This window comes from Lachancea lanzarotensis, scaffold LALA0S01, assembly GCF_000938715.1.
Source record: "Lachancea lanzarotensis genome assembly LALA0, scaffold LALA0S01, whole genome shotgun sequence".
NCBI classification, from domain to species: domain Eukaryota; kingdom Fungi; phylum Ascomycota; class Saccharomycetes; order Saccharomycetales; family Saccharomycetaceae; genus Lachancea; species Lachancea lanzarotensis.
In genome coordinates this window covers 1,795,621-1,811,503 of record NW_019212879.1, presented here as the reverse complement: position 1 = coordinate 1,811,503, position 15,883 = coordinate 1,795,621, and the positions used below count along the sequence as shown (strand labels likewise).

At 45.0% G+C, this 15,883-nt stretch overlaps 6 protein-coding genes across 6 annotated transcripts; 2 read left to right on the top strand and 4 right to left on the bottom strand.

Annotated features, from left to right (window-relative positions):
• Positions 1–1,204: 1,204 nt before the first annotated feature.
• Positions 1,205–2,095, bottom strand: LALA0_S01e19240g (LALA0S01e19240g1_1; the record flags this gene model as incomplete). Its single annotated transcript, XM_022775000.1, has 1 exon — positions 1,205–2,095. One exon carries the CDS (start codon positions 2,093–2,095, stop codon positions 1,205–1,207), a length of 891 nt encoding a protein of 296 aa, XP_022627040.1.
• Positions 2,096–2,964: 869 nt separating this feature from the next.
• LALA0_S01e19218g (LALA0S01e19218g1_1) lies at positions 2,965–4,491 on the bottom strand (the record flags this gene model as incomplete). The annotated part of the gene is made up of 1 exon (XM_022774998.1): positions 2,965–4,491. One exon carries the CDS (start codon positions 4,489–4,491, stop codon positions 2,965–2,967), a length of 1,527 nt encoding a protein of 508 aa, XP_022627039.1.
• Positions 4,492–6,928: 2,437 nt separating this feature from the next.
• LALA0_S01e19196g (LALA0S01e19196g1_1) lies at positions 6,929–8,281 on the top strand (the record flags this gene model as incomplete). Its single annotated transcript, XM_022774997.1, has 1 exon — positions 6,929–8,281. One exon carries the CDS (start codon positions 6,929–6,931, stop codon positions 8,279–8,281), a length of 1,353 nt encoding a protein of 450 aa, XP_022627038.1.
• An 811-nt stretch (positions 8,282–9,092) lies between these two features.
• LALA0_S01e19174g (LALA0S01e19174g1_1) lies at positions 9,093–10,847 on the bottom strand (the record flags this gene model as incomplete). The annotated part of the gene is made up of 1 exon (XM_022774996.1): positions 9,093–10,847. One exon carries the CDS (start codon positions 10,845–10,847, stop codon positions 9,093–9,095), a length of 1,755 nt encoding a protein of 584 aa, XP_022627037.1.
• Positions 10,848–11,757: 910 nt separating this feature from the next.
• Positions 11,758–13,602, top strand: LALA0_S01e19152g (LALA0S01e19152g1_1; the record flags this gene model as incomplete). Its single annotated transcript, XM_022774995.1, has 1 exon — positions 11,758–13,602. The coding sequence occupies one exon, from the start codon at positions 11,758–11,760 to the stop codon at positions 13,600–13,602; it is 1,845 nt and encodes a 614-aa protein (XP_022627036.1).
• Positions 13,603–14,787: 1,185 nt separating this feature from the next.
• LALA0_S01e19130g (LALA0S01e19130g1_1) lies at positions 14,788–15,675 on the bottom strand (the record flags this gene model as incomplete). The annotated part of the gene is made up of 1 exon (XM_022774994.1): positions 14,788–15,675. One exon carries the CDS (start codon positions 15,673–15,675, stop codon positions 14,788–14,790), a length of 888 nt encoding a protein of 295 aa, XP_022627035.1.
• Positions 15,676–15,883: the final 208 nt, after the last annotated feature.

The following is a 15,883-nucleotide window of genomic DNA, read 5'->3' as shown; positions in this document are numbered from 1 at the left end:
AATGAGGTATATTATCCAAAGGCCAAATATAAACGCATCTTGACTTTGGTTCTAATCAAAGGATGATCAAGCTTCGAGCTTGCGAAGTCAGATATGTAGAAGGACAAGTTGAACTTAGGTCTCAGCCACTCAGGTTCAATTCGACGCGTTTGTAGAAAATCAGCTACACCGAATGCCTGACCGTTGAGGAAAATGGAGCATTCATCTCGCCGACTTTGCAGCATCGTGTCTGGGGCGCTTGATATTGCTTTGAGCTTCGTTAAACAAGGAGAACATCCAAGCGGCAGCAGAGACTGACAAGACGGTGCGAATAGAGGCTTTCGGCGCACGAGTGTTCTTGCTTGCGTTACTCAAGATGATTTTTAGCGACTCCAAATTCCTTTTGGATTCAAGCGGGGCGACCGATCTGTATTTTATTCTGCCAGCGTTTAGGCAACGTAGCCTGAATGTTGCGGACTTTGAACGAAGCACACAATTTGACAAGGACATCAGGTGGGAAATGTGGTTTAGAAAGGCAGCGGCTCAAAACTGCCCAAGCCGGCTTTCTCTCTAGTCCCACTAGTCGCTCCCCCACCATGGATTTTTCATGGTCTTCAATTGATAGCCATTTTCGTGTTACAATTCATGTTGTGATACTAAGGGGGGTGGTGTAGTAGCACTTAATTGCCAGAATGATTTGCGGATTTTCCGCTCTTCTTGGTCCCGGTTGGAAAAGACTTCTATCTAGTCCTTCTACGCTAACACTTGTAATTACTGTATGGTCAATCAAGGTGGCTGGCAATATTTTGATCTAGAGCGCCTCCACGCTGTACAAATAACATTCTTCAAAATAGTTTTTGCAAAGCCCGATTTATCTAAGGTAGTGCTATTGATGTTTCAATAGTTCACGAAGTCAAATTACTAGTTGTCTCGCATTCTTATTTTCTCTTGGATTACCAAGTACAACCGAGTTCAACGCATGAGAACAGAGTTGACATACACTAAGTCATATACAACGAGCTGATCCGGACCTCAACCAGGACATTGTTTTGAATCTTTCAATGGATCCTCATTGAATTCAATTAATATAGCTCGATCAACAATATGGTCAATCTTGAGAAAATCTGACGCTCCTTTTGAGATCCGAATATGACACTAATGGCAGATGAATAAATGTGACTTGAATATATTCTTGATACTGCAACTGCCTAACCTTGCAAGAAGCCTAAAATTTAAATACATCACTTTTTTGGTAGCCCAATTCTTTCAAATATCCTCCCAGCTGCCCTTGGAACATTAATGGGCCTTGTTTACCACCGTAGACTTCAACAAACTTAGGAGGACCGCAAATAAAAACTTGGCTACTCTGTGACCCATCACATTGCTTCAAGTCTTCTTTCGTTATGAAACCTGATTTTCCTTCGAAGCCTCCGTCAGATTTTTCAGCAAAATATGTTACGTTTAGCTGATCAGGGAAACGACCATGCAGCTCGTCCAATTCCTTCTTCAAAATAATATCGGATGATGTCTTATTTGCGTACAATAAGTTGATCTTTGTTTTATCTTTAGGATTTTCCAGGATTCCACGGATTAGCTGGAACATGGGAGTGATTCCACTACCGGCACCTAGCAATAAAATACTACTTTTGTGATTTTCTTTCCATTCAAACGTCCTAATAGGACCAGTTGCTGAGATTTTGTCCCCAGTTTTCAAGCTGAACAAATGAGATGACATTTTTCCCTTAGGATAGTGTTTCACAACTAGTACCAATTCGCCCTTACTGTTCAAAGAACTGACAGGTGTGTATGGCCTTATACCACTTGGATTCATTGACCCGGCAGGTTTGAAAAGCAGAAATGATGCAAGATTCAAACCAGCAACTTCATCAGGCGAAGGCAAGCTAAAAGTGAATTTGCGCGTATCGTGGGTGACATCTTTTATATCCTTAAGGGTCAGGGTCTTCCATGAGAACAACCCTGGTCCTTGAAATGTTTTTGACTTTGCGGTACCCTCACTTTTGACAGGAGTTGAGTGAATACTGTAGGCACATGCCGAAATGGCGCCTAAAAGTCCGAGCTGAAAACCGCGGCTGTGTTTTAAAGTTCTGACTAGCATAAGGAGAAAGCTTTCTGCAGAGCGTAGGATAGATTCCATTGGGCTCTACAAACACTGTAGATTTTCCTGGATTGGCGGATGGAAATGCTTGAATTTATACATTTTTGACTTCACCTCGGAACCGGAAGACCAATCTGTCCGATGTGTTTCTTAAATTATGACGTTAGATCCGGCATCAATTCGTCAAGTCAACGTGACCCTACGATCGACCCTGATAAAGCAATATAGAAGTAACCCTGAAAAGTTCCTAACACGCACCGAACTTCCTACTGTGGTATTGAATAACTTCCCATCACAATAGCGTACTTTGTACAAAGGGATGTTGCTGCCAAGAATAAAGCGGTTTTAAGGTCTGTTTGAATACTCTTACAGGTCTTTAAACCAAGTGCGTCTATACCACGACTGGAATTCCACTTGTTACTGCTCTGATACCATCGACCTTCCACTATGATCTAAAAATTATCAACTCATCGGGTTGCTAGGAAGTGTCTATGTCTTTTGCTGCCTAAAGTAGGTCCCTCGTAGTGTGATTGTGCACGGATAGCATTTAGACCATTCAATTGAAAGGCAGCGGAGTAGGAAACACCCTTACGAAATGGTATTGAAGTGTACTGAAAAACTAAAAAATGAACTACATACATGCCTTTGAGGCGTATTTTTGAATTTCATTATGTCAAGCAGTAAGGTCAGGGGCTTATCAGAAAAAACTGGTCCAGCGCAAACACGACTAGACAGCTTCACTTTCACTTTTGTCGTAAACCTCAGCAAGCTTCCGCGTTTCGAGACGAGGCGAGGAGCCCAGTTGCTACGCCAGTCGAATCAAACGTTCAAAATCACTCCACCTTTTCCCGAAAATGTTTGTTTTCACCCTATAAACAGTACCTAAAATTTAAAGCCTTATCACCTTCCTTTATCGTGCCCTTGTCGATGCGCTCGCCTCTCAGAATTGAAGCTCGTCTCCCATTGATGCTGTAAAATGTGATGATTTGGAATGCAACCAAAATGCTAGAAAAAACAACACAGCCTAAGGCAAATGAATTGCCCAACACGTATGGAGGCTCGATGTAAACCTGGCCTGCTATTGCTCCTGCCAGGTTGCCAAACGTTTGACTTAATCCAATTGCAGTGGCTCGCTTGTAATGAGGAGCAATGTTATTTGATACCCATGTAACGTTGAGTCCGGGCCCAGTGTAAGCTGAAAAAGTCATCAAATAGCAAGCAAAATATTTTACGCCATTACTCTTAACCGTAAGCATTAAAATGTAGCCTACTATGGTTACCATGTTGAAGCCCAATATAAACGGTCCCCTTAAATTGAAACGGTCACTGAGATATGCAGAGCTCAGGAAGACCGTCGCTGCAAGAACGTAAACGGGCACGCTCATATATTGTGCCTCCCTCGAAGTGTAGCCAAGCCCAAGCTTTAAAATCGCCGGTAGAAAAGTAGTGATCGCATACAAGATAATATTTTGACAAAATTGTATCAACAGACCTGTGTAAACTTTGAAGTCCTTAAGTGCGTCCCAAACAAAAGTCCAGCTAAATTCTTGTTTTGCTCCGACATACTGGAGGCGTTGCTTTGATCGTAGCTGCAGAAGCTTCCGCTCGTGTTCATCCAGAAAGTCAGGGTTTTCTACATCGTTTGGAAGGCCGAAATATATCCATGCGGCTGCTGTGATGGAAATGAGTCCTTCGATGATATATAACCATCTCCATCCGTTAAGGCCTGCTGCACCACGAACCGTTGCCATTCCTGTCGCAATCAAACCGCCAAATGCTCCGGCAAGTGCAGCACATCCAAAAAAAAAGGCAATTCTTTTAGCTTGCTCCTCAGGCTTGTAAACCATGCTGACTAGCAATACCATTGCTGGAAAGTAGCCACCTTCGAAAAGTCCCAAGAGCACTCTTAGTGCTAGCAAAGAGTGATATGATTTCACAAATCCGCTGCACATGGTGATTATCGACCAGCAAAACACCATTGCCGACATAAAGTATCTGGGAGGAATAATTCGGAGATATAAGGTGGTAGGGATTTGCGTTGCCAAAAATGTTGAATATAGAACGGAAACGGCATTAGAATATTGTCGAGATGTGAGATTCAAATCCTCTTTCATCCCAGAGGTATAAGCGTTCCCAATGTTTGTCTTGTCAAGGGACTGTAAAAAATAAGCAAATGCCAGGACAGGCACAAACCTTCGATCAAGTTTTCGGACCAGAGCCTTTTCTTCCTCGACGTCTATGGTTAGGCTTTTGGCTATCGTGTGAGACCCATCAGAAGCGGAAATTAAACACACTTGGTCTTCCTCATTGCTCTGAACAGTCAAGTCTTTGGAAGGACTTGGTTCTTTGACTGTAATGGTCTCAAGGTAATCTTCAACTTTGGCAAGCTCATTCATAAGCTCGAATGGGGTAGTCTACAGGAGACTAAGAGATACCAAAGGTTCTTGGCACTATGTTGAACGCTAAGATCTTCCGTGGTTTATTCTCGACTTCATTTTATGTGTTCGATGCATTACCTTTCATAATAATTATATTTTATATGCGTTCAGGTCCTTCGAGACTAGTTGAACACGTTTACGGAATTTTGACTGCTCCCGACTAAAATCCACGGAAAGCCTTTCAAATCCAAGAGCTGACACATAACAACAAGGTTGCTTTTAAGCCACTAGAAAGAAGCAAATACCGGCTTGATCTATGGCTTGATCTATGGCTTGCAGCGTTTTACACATCCGGGGTTATCTTTTTCGCTCTTTTCGTCGAGTCCCCACATGACGTTGTTGTTGGGCCTTTTGAGTCATCTACGATCGGAAACGAGGCTGTGAATGAGCATCTTGTAGTACCGGATGCAAACTGAGGATAACAAATGGATGTTGGAGTTCGGAGTTGTCGGGTCTGGTAGCGATAAGTAGTATTCATAAAGAGCGATTGCTAAATTCAGTGCTGAGTTATGTGCTGAGAAAGATAGTAAACAGGACACCTAGATACATGCGTCGACCGGAGTAAGCTAGGGTTCCGGGGGGAGTCATATTCAAGAGTTGAGCTTCATATAGATAGCGGTAGTGTTGGTGCTCGCAATGTCTAGGGAAGGATTTCACTAATGTAGAACGTTTGTGTCGCAGTAACCTGGCAATTACGGCCTTTTGGTGAGTCTGTGTTGTAGCTATCCGCAGTGTTGTTTGGCTTATTACAGCGTCATAGTGGTGCAAAGTAGTATTTCAGCACTTTTGAGAGGAAACCATGGGACTTAGGATTCACTTTTGACCAGAAAGTGCCCTGGTGACCTTCTGAAAGACATACATGGTCCTCAGATTCCACTTTTGACCAGAAAGTGCCTTAGCAACTCTTCGAAGGACATACATGAGGCTTGGATTCCACTTTTGACCAGAGAGTACCTATGCGACCCTCTAAAGGCCATAGATGGAACCAAGATTCCGCTCGTTACTAAAGAGTGCCTCGGCGACCCTCCAAAGGCCATAGATGGAACCAAGATTCCGCTCGTTACTTAAGAGTGCCTCGGCGACCCTCCAAAGGCCATAGATGGAACCCAGATTCCCCTCGTTACCAAAGAGTGCCTCTACGACCCTCCGAAAGACTTACGTCGAACCAAGCTGTTTTTGTAGCGTTTCTCGCCATTCAAGACAGACTAATGGCAGACAAGCATGGGTTTTGTAAGAAGAGACGTGATTCCGTTTTAAGAAGGTAAGTAATCATTCCCCCCCTCTTGTCACGACTTCATCTTGAGCAGGTAAGTGTTCCTTAGCTCCCTGCCACGACCTCATCTCAAGCCCCTGTCACTAGACTACGTGCAGGCTTTCTCTACCTGGAAACCCCAACGCACACAAGCACGTTCAACAACATCAATTTCTCCAGCGGGATAATCGGAGATTGCCGTTCTCGAGAGTGCAATCCATTCGGCGAGAGGACGTCGAAAATACGAATCATGGACGCCCAATGCACACGTGAAGTTACTCAATATTCAACAACAAGAACCGCACCAGCTTTGCACAAGTTTTCTTCCGTTGAAACCCCGACAACCGCGGGCCATAGCTCAAAAACGTGTTTGTTAACAGATGGATATTGCAGTAGTAGTACTGATGATAACTTATCCTGCAAGGTAAGATCCGACGCACCCAATTACCTAGACAAAAACGTTGTGCAGCATGTTATTCCCTTCTTTACGTATCTTCCTTGTATCCTTTTTTGTCCACCGGGATTGCCAGGCCCATAGCCAAGAAGCCTTTGTGGGTATGTCTAGCTTGAAAATTGCATGATTGAGTCCAAGAGCTTTTTTTGACCGTAAATTTGACCTCGCATATCCGATATGCATAATTGCTGCAGCCAAGATCTAATGGAAGGAACATTTCTGCATACGTGCATAATCCTCGAGACATGGAAAATGCATGTGCAGTAAGCTTTCTAAAGACAAATAGGACGAGTTGTGCATGACTTTGTTGAAAATCTCGCGGATGCGCAGTTGGCGGGGTATCTCACTCTGAAAACAAGCCATTTGGGTGTCATTTGTGTACACTTTGAGAGTTGAAATATGCAAAGTGGACGTGGGACCTGTGTCGGTTTGTTCAATCCCAATTTCTTCATTTGCACACGATTGAGTGGGCGCGTCTTTTTTTAGATAGAACGGAGGACATGGTAGTCTTGAACACGATCTCTGACCGTCCGCTAAAACCGGTTCTATCCAGGCCCGATTGGGGGTGTTTGACCTCCAATCGCCATATAAAGTGGGGGTCCAAATGCGAACATAGCTCGGTTCTTGTACAGGTGTCAAGGTAAACATCTCTTGTTGATAGGCCAAAATTTCCAAAAACTCATCGAAAAATGTCAGGTACCGGGGAACTGGATGTCTTGACAGTTGAATTCTCAGGCAATGCACTGCTAATCGCTGATAACTGGGATTCGACGTTTGTAAACGTTGCTTCTCGATACGGTGTAGGAATTGTCTGCACTACACCTGAAGGATTTGCAAGCGTTTTGACCTACTACCCCGACCAGTTGGCGGATTTGGAGAGTAATTTGGAGGAGATCGCAAGCATTGCTGGATTATCGTACGGAACTGTCGGAGCTGATGGCCAGACTACCGGTGTTGTTGCATCCGGCGCTGATATGAGTGTCTGGAATATTGGTGAAACCGGGAAAAGCGCTTGTGCTGGTCTGAAAGCCAAATGCTATGTACCGGATATTTGCGGACCCGATGGCACTGACAATACGCCAAGCACTGGCTCCGGTTCTGACTCGGGTTCAGATTCTGGTTCTTCGGGTTCCGGCTCTGGTTCTGGTTCTGGTTCTGGTTCTGCCTCTGCACCAGCTAGCTCCGCGCCAGTTGCCTCCGCGCCAGTTGCCTCCGCGCCAGCTGGCTCTAACTCTGGATCTGGTTCTGCCTCTGGTTCTGCACCAGCCGCCTCTGCACCAGTTGCCTCTGCACCAGCCGCCTCTGCACCAGTTGCCTCTGCACCAGTTGCCTCTGCGCCAGCTGGCTCTGGCTCAGGCTCTTCACCCGTGGGTTCTTCATCCGCAGCCTCGATTTCAGGTTCTAACCCCGCCGGAATTGCCAATGCTTCCCCAGTTGCATCCCCATCAGCTGCTGCAAAGGTAAATCCTTCTGTTATAGCTGCTCAAGTCATTTCAGCGCGTTCCGTATGGGCCGGATACAGGGCTAATGGAACTGATACCACAGTGGTGAAACACAATCCTTCTACCGCTGTTGTGACCATTACCTCTTGCTCGGACAACAAGTGTACAGAAACTCCTGTCACCACTGGTGTCACAACGATCACTGGAATTTCTACCACGTACACCACATTTTGTCCTTTGACTGAGCAATATGCCGCGTCCAATACGAACTCCAAAATAGCGCCTCTCTTGGTTCCGTACTCAACTTGGTTAGCACGGGGAGGATCTAACGGTGGGTCCAATGCTGCATCCAGTGTTGCATCCAGTGCCGCCTCCACTGTATCACCATCAAAGCAAACTACCACTTCTACTGAGGCTGCTGTCGTTGGTTCAGCTTCCACGAGCAAGTCCACCGGTTCTGGAGCTTCTGTGTCTCTTCAATCTTCTTCTTCCCACACTGGTTCCACAGCGTCTTTGAGTATCTTTACCGATAACCAGGGTGTGGAAGTTCTGGTTTCCAAGGGAGCCCTATTGGCTGCTGCTGCTCTTGTATTGTTGTAAGAGAGTGACGGGTCCAAAACAGCCATTCCTAGCCATCGAAGTCTGAAGAATAACTTTAACTTTTATGTAGAATACCAGAGCCAGAGATTGGTAACAAAAGAAGCACCTAGGTCTTTTTATATCTGTTAAATCAACTGCCGGGTCGTTCCTGAAATCTGTCCTTGAAAGATAACAACTAAAAGCAAACCAAACTCATCACTCAAGTTTCGAGTGGTAGGAGGAAGGACGACTGTGATGTCTGATGGGGGTTTCGTAGAAGATAGATTATTGAAAGATTTTGAAACGAATTTTCTTCAAGTGGCATGCCTTCCCGCTTCTCAACACATTCTTAACGTCCAGTTACACTTGGGCTTCGGATAGCTCTTGCTAGCTCTCCAAATTGTCTACGTTCCTTTACTATCGACATCCACTATAGAAAGTCAACCAGTCTGATATCTGTAATAGACCATGGAAATTTGACCGCCCATCTTCTAGCTACTTGGGTCAGCAAGGGTGTTCGATGAGCAAGTCGTCTACCTGTTCGAGGCGATGTTGTAATCGAAACTTTCAGATCTTGAAGATGACCACTTCCATATCCTATACTAACAAATTTAGGTCGCACTCGTCACCTAACGTAAATAGCAGAATAAAGGAGAAGTTACACCGACTTATATGAAATCGAGCCACTGCGAGGTTTGGGTATATCTCGCCTACTACGTCAAACTACTCCACCACTTTTCATCGGTAATACCTTGTCTTGTCATAATTGTCTATTTCTTATGTATCTCGTGGCAAAGCTGGTCTATCTTTGCTTCGCAAAACTTGGGACGGTCTAATCAACGTAATATAGTCTTCCTTCCCATGGTTGCAGGACCCGGGATGACTGGTCTATTTCATCATAATTACCCAAAATGAGGGTTGAGGATAAAGCTCCTTCCGGGAGGTTAAACTTGATCTCTTCGTCACTGAAGTTCAACGCGGCAAACAACTTTTTGTCTTCGAACTTCTTGGTGAAGCTAATGAGCTTGTCATTATCCAAGTCAATGTATTCAAAATCGTATCCATATACCATGACATTTTTATGCTTTTTCCTCGTTGCCAAGACTTTTCTCCAGAAATGGAGAACAGAATCAGGGTTTGATTCCTCGTCTGCTGCATTGATTCCTTGTTCGTAACTTTCATTCAAAAAAAACCATGGCTCGGTCTCGGCACCACAGAATCCCGCGTTGGGGCTCTCTGAAGACCACGGCATGGGAGATCTAGAATGATCTCTTGACAATAGATCAATCCCACGCAAGAAGGACTTGATCTGCTCCGACTCCTTGCCATACTTCTTCGAGATTATCTCGTAGTTGGTTCTGACATCAACGTCCTCGAATTTCTCGATTGGCCAGTCTTTCAGATTGATTTGTCCTAGCTCTTGTCCTTGGTACACATACAACGTTCCTGTCAATGAACCTTGAAACAAAGCCAAGAGCTTTCCGGACAAGTTACGGTATTTGGGTGAGTCGCTGCCAAATCTTGTGATGCTGCGGGGTTGATCGTGATTTTCGAGATAAATCGTTGACCATGTGTCCGTGCCGTTGACAAACTCAAAACTCTCAGCAACGGCTTGTTTGAACTCCTTCAGCGTAAATGGCACGGTTTCATACCGGAAATGGGGGCTTGATCCAATATCCACATGTGCAAATCCGAAAACCTCGCTCATTTCACGTCTAGCAGCACTGGTATATAAAGCATTATCGTTCCCATGAGCGACCTCACCCACTGTCATAATTTCTCTACCATCCTTGACTCTGTCATCAATAAAGCGACGCAACTCTTGGTGAAATTCGTGGATTCTAGCACCGTTGTGAGAGCCCCAATTTGGGTGCTGGAACTCGTTCTGGTCGTTAAAAATGGGAGAGTCTGGTAGACCCGGACGTTTCGAGTACAGGCCTGCGGTGTCGATTCTGAACCCGTCAACGCCTTGGTCGAGCCAGTACCCGACTGCACTTTCGTAGATTGCCTTTCTGCAGTCGTCATTGTCCCAGTTGAGATCGGGCTGCTCTGAGGCGAACAGGCGCAAGAAAAACTCGTTGGTTTCGTTGTCAAAACTCCACGCAGACCCCCCAAAGAACGATCTCCAGTTGTTGGGCGGGATTGGACGTCCCTCACTGTCGTAGCCCTTAGGAGGCCTCCAGAAAAACCAGTCCCGCTTCGGGTTGGTCTTGGAGGACCGACTCTCTTTGAACCATTCGTGCTCGGTGGAGCAGTGATTGATGACCAAATCGGTGATAAACTTCATTCCCAGTTCGTGCGTTTTGTTGATCAGCTCGAAACAGTCCTCGTTAGTTCCGTAGGTCGGCCAGACTTTTTCGTAGTTTGAAATGTCATAGCCCATGTCCTGCTGAGGCGAATCGTAGAATGGACACACCCAAATGGCGTCAACTCCCAATTTTTTCAAATATCCCAATTTCGACGTGATACCCTTCAAGTCTCCCCATCCATCGTTGTTGCTGTCTTTGAAACTTGCTGGGTAGATTTGGTAAATAGTAGCTTCTTTCCACCATTCAGGCTTTGTTTCTGGGTGCTCAATGATAGTCATAATTTGATGCCAATTTTAAATGACCCTGTATGTTCGTTCAATTCCACAGTAATCTGTATTTACCTGTTGAGAATCACCAATGAGTAGTTCGGATACACTTGAAAAAGACCCTATCTACCCCGGATTTTTATACCAAAAAATCCTTGTGGGGACCGGATACAATTGCCAAGTCTAGGACTTCCGAACATCCATGACATCCATATAAGTTTGTTACATGATTGCACCCTTCGACAATAATAGCACGTTCAGTTGGGGTTTGTTTGTTTCAACAAGGGTAGTCTTTTTCGTGGCCCTTGATCTCCTTTTAGAGAGATCAGTCTTGATAACATTCGCCGTAAGTAGTAACTTAGCCGTTTCCACTTCCACGCGTCACCCGCCTTCTTGCATGCACCTCTTGTTTCTCGAGGAAAAGGAAATATGCACCTATTGTGTCTCGAGGAACGAGAACACAAATGACGTGGTTCTCGTCCATACTATAATGAGCTTGGCTTGTGCACAGCTGCTGGAAGCGCGGATTTCATCAGAAGACTCGCTTTCGTTGGTTTCTTTCGCAATACCGCATAGCTAAAGAATCACGAACCACTGTGGTATGCTTGGATGTGGGGTGACGGATAGACACGTTGTGTTAGGCTTGGAAAGGGTGCTGTTTAGCCCCCGGAGTTAATTGTTGCGCCAAGGAGTTGTGCGCGTTGGGAGTGTTTGTTAATTTTTTGTTTCTCTACATAAGCGAGCAAAAGTTGATACGGGGAAACCAGGATTTCAGTTCCCAGCGCCTGAAATATTAGAGTACCAAGACTCGAGGAACACAAGACTCAGGGAAACTAAGACTCAAGGTAACCTTTTGAATCAGCAATACCAAGACTCAAGGAAACCATTTTGAATCACCCAGGACCCTCCTACGCTTACAATCATGAAAAATCTCCTTTCTTTCAGAGACAAACATACGAACGGTAGCTCATCCCACGACAATGAGGCGGGATGGGACCATACGGCGGCAAGTATGCATTCCATGACCATGGATAAATCAAAAAAAGGTGCAAGTGGTATTGAACTCTACCATATGGAACACGCACCCGAAACAAGTGGCCCCGGCGATGACGATGAAAGAGACAACCAGGTTGCAGAACTCGTAAATGCAACCAGGGACGCTAAAGAAGCCGATGACAACGAGAGAACAATGCCTCTCCTTAAGGCGCTGAAAACGTACCCCAAAGCGGCAGCATGGTCGTTGCTAGTCTCCACAACGTTGGTCATGGAAGGCTACGACACGGCCATTCTTGGCTCTTTCTTTGCCCTGCCCGTATTCAAGGAAAAATTCGGTTCCCAAGATTCAGCTGGAGTTTGGGATGTGTCAGCGTCATGGCAGGTTGGATTGTCCTTGTGTTACATGGCGGGTGAAATCGTGGGCTTGCAACTCACCGGACCTCTTGCGAACTATATGGGTAATCGGTACACCATGATTTTCGCCTTGTTTTCTCTGGCTATGTTCACGTTCATCCTGTTTTTCTGCAAAAGTCTGGGAATGATCGCTGTTGGCCAAGCTCTTTGTGGCATGCCCTGGGGTTGTTTCCAAGGTTTGACAGTAACATATGCCTCTGAAATCTGTCCTCTGGCCCTGAGATACTATTTGACCACGTACTCCAACCTCTGCTGGTTGTTCGGTCAGGTTTTTGCCGCTGGCATCATGAAAAACTCTCAAAACAAATATTTACACTCAGAACTTGGTTACAAGTTGCCATTTGCACTGCAATGGATATGGCCAGTTCCTCTCATGGTAGGTATATTTTTGGCACCCGAATCCCCATGGTGGTTAGTGAAGAAGGGCCAGATGGACGCAGCGAAAAGATCGCTTGAGAGAACATTGAGCGGCAAAGGGATAGAAAAAGAAGTTATGATCATCAAGGAACTCGAAAAGATCAGACTCACCATTGAGAAGGAACAGAAACTGTCAGATTCCGAAGGAAGTTACATGGATTGCATTAGAGATAAGGTTAATCGGAGAAGAACCAGAATAGCCTGTCTTGCCTGGGCGGGGCAGACCACTTGCGGAGCTGGACTTCTGGGATATTCAACATATTTTTACGAAAAAGCTGGCGTTAGTCTCGATATGTCGTTCACATTCAGCATTATTCAATACTGTATGGGTATTGCTGCAACATTTCTGTCCTGGTGGCTTTCAAAGCGCTTTGGGCGATTTGAACTATATGCAGTTGGGCTATTGTTTCAAGGCATCATGTACTTTGTCATTGGTGGCTTGGGGTGCATGGACACTGATCAATCAAAAATGGCGAGCGGTGCGCTCCTTATGGTCGTGGCGTTCTTTTATAATGTGGGCATTGCACCGGTGGTTTTTTGTCTTGTGTCCGAAGTACCATCTTCCCGTCTCAGAACTAAGACAATCATTCTTGCGCGTAACACCTATAACGTTGTGTCAATGGTAGCTATGGTGTTGATCTTGTATCAGTTGAACTCCCAAAAATGGAATTGGGGGGCCAAGGCAGGGTTCTTTTGGGGTGGTCTTTGTTTTGCTACGTTAGCATGGGCAATCGTAGATCTCCCAGAAACAGCAGGCAAAACTTTCAGCGAGATAAGCGAGCTCTTTAGGCTTGGTGTCTCAGCGCGAAAATTCAAATCGGCAAAAGTGGATCCATTTGCGATTAAGACAACTGAAGAGCTCTCTGATGACGAGAGGGAAATCACATCACAAGCATCTTCGAAAGCTGATAGTAATAGGGAAGTGCAAATCGACTGTTAACAACTAAACACCCTGCGCTATTCGAAAAGTGACATTAAGATAATGAATCCTGAATATATATATATAAACAAAGTCACATTTATGTTTGACGACGGTGATTTCATCATTTTGATTTAATTAAAAACGCGCCCAGGTCTTCAAAACAATAAATTCATGAGCTCAAATGTGTAGCTAGCCGACTCATCAATCCGTCTAACTTAGCTAATGTCATTAAAAAGAAGCTCATTCTGCGCACATCTTACTTCCAAGGGCCGAATGTATCTGACGCATTAAAAAAAGTTAAACGCATGTCCACCTTTCAATTTTTCGAATTCGGCTCAATCTTAGAAACCCGGCATCTCGAACTCTTCAACACGCTCAAAATTTTTGACATGAAGTGAACTGGTAGCAACGAGATGAGTATCACCATTTAATGGTGCAGAGTCTTTCAAATGTCAACTTTTCATCTGTAAACAGGCTGGCCTAACATGTGTTGCCTTGCAATGTGAGGCAAACGCGATAAAACATGATCCGTTTTATGTGTAACAAATTGTTGAGCTAGGCACTCAATATTTTACAGACGACAACAATGTGTTTAACGTTCTTCTTGTTTTTCCGCCTAGATACCTTTTACAATTAGTGACAGCGTCAAAAATTACCTGTGGTCTTTTACATGACTGATGAGCACCGATCAGCTGTAGAATTAACTAGGAATATAATACATCATGTCAATTTGAAAAAGTTTAAAGCTATAATTGCCTGCGCTTCTGGGTTGAAAGGGTTTAAGCAAATCCAATTGTGTGCTTTGCCACCTCTGGTTCACAATGTCCTATACCGCATGAAATTTGTTGAATATCCAAGTTTGCAAACCTAGTATTCCTAACGCAAAAACAAATCATTGCAAATCCGATCTCCATGATGCTCAAGACTTTTCCCATTAGCCTCCAATCCTTGCTGCTCGCATCTTGAATGAAGTTAATCAACTAATCATTGACTGGTCAATTGAAAACATCTAGCATGCTGCAAGTCCAGCGAACTACGAAGGCTCCTCCGCCCTGAAATTCCTTCAAATCTCATATACGTCCTGATTGCGATATAGAAAGAATTGTTGTATGAGCAGCTTCAAAGCCTATGGCATTATTGTCCTTTCGGAGCTCGTATATAGCGGGTAATATGGAAGCTTGAAATTTACACTAGGCAAAATGCCTAGACCCTGTCTACTCTCTCTAGCTTCAATCTCCCGTCCTCAGAATCGCCCGTATTATGCACATGCTCGTCGTTGGACCACGACAAAAGACCCGTGCACAACAGCAGTAGACAGGTAGTCCATTCCATAGACGTGCCCAAAACGTACTCCGCAGTAAGCGGACCCGGTTTCAAACCCTGGTCGTCGTAGCTCTGCGGCAAACCGTAGTTCCACTGGTTGATTTCCGATGCCAGTATCCCGTAGATGCCTCGAATCAAAAGTGGTAATACCGTGAAGCTCAGGATGTGCAAAAAATGCATCTGGTTGCGGTTTTGAACCAACGGATACGTGCGGGCACAGAAGACGGCAAAAACCACAACCCAAGCGATGAAAAGCGCGGTTCCAACGTCTCGCAAGATACGTCCACTGTTAATTTGTTTGGAGGCCTGATCTGTGGAGTGCGAGTTGACTCCCTGCACGGAGCCCACAATGATCAGAGCATTGGCAGCAGCCAGACTGTAATGGAAATACAAAATAGGATATGCAGCGGAAACCCTGTAAAATTCGCGAAGCGTTTTCCCCTTGCGTTTGGGCTCTATCCAAGATTCGCCCAGTAAGTCATTTTGAAAAGCAATCAAAAACCGGAATACGCACCATACAAGACTGAAGTAGCCCTCCGCTCCAAACACAAAATACGCAATGAGCCACTTGTAGTGCTCCACGCCGGCCACTGCATACCCAATTCCACAAATCTGGGCGGCCAGTCTCAAAAGTGTATGAATAAAGATGCTAGTGTAGCGAGATTTCCACGACACTCGCTTGGTGACTAGGAGTACAGTGACCCAGGAAAAGAGCACCGCGTATAAAACTAAGAAAACGATTGCTGGAATTCCACCACGATTTAGCATGTTCAACTGTGGTGTTCAGCCGAAGCTTTGAAATAAGCTTAATTGCTGAGTTACTGCGGGTGTTGTTCAGATCTTGGTCTTCACCTACCGGGATCTCAATCTTATTTTCAGATGCAGGGGAGTCCCTGCGCTGCCAATAGAGACACGTGGTGCATGAAGCCGTGTGTGAGAACGTTGCCAAGAAAAGGGAAGCTTTGACATGTGAAGA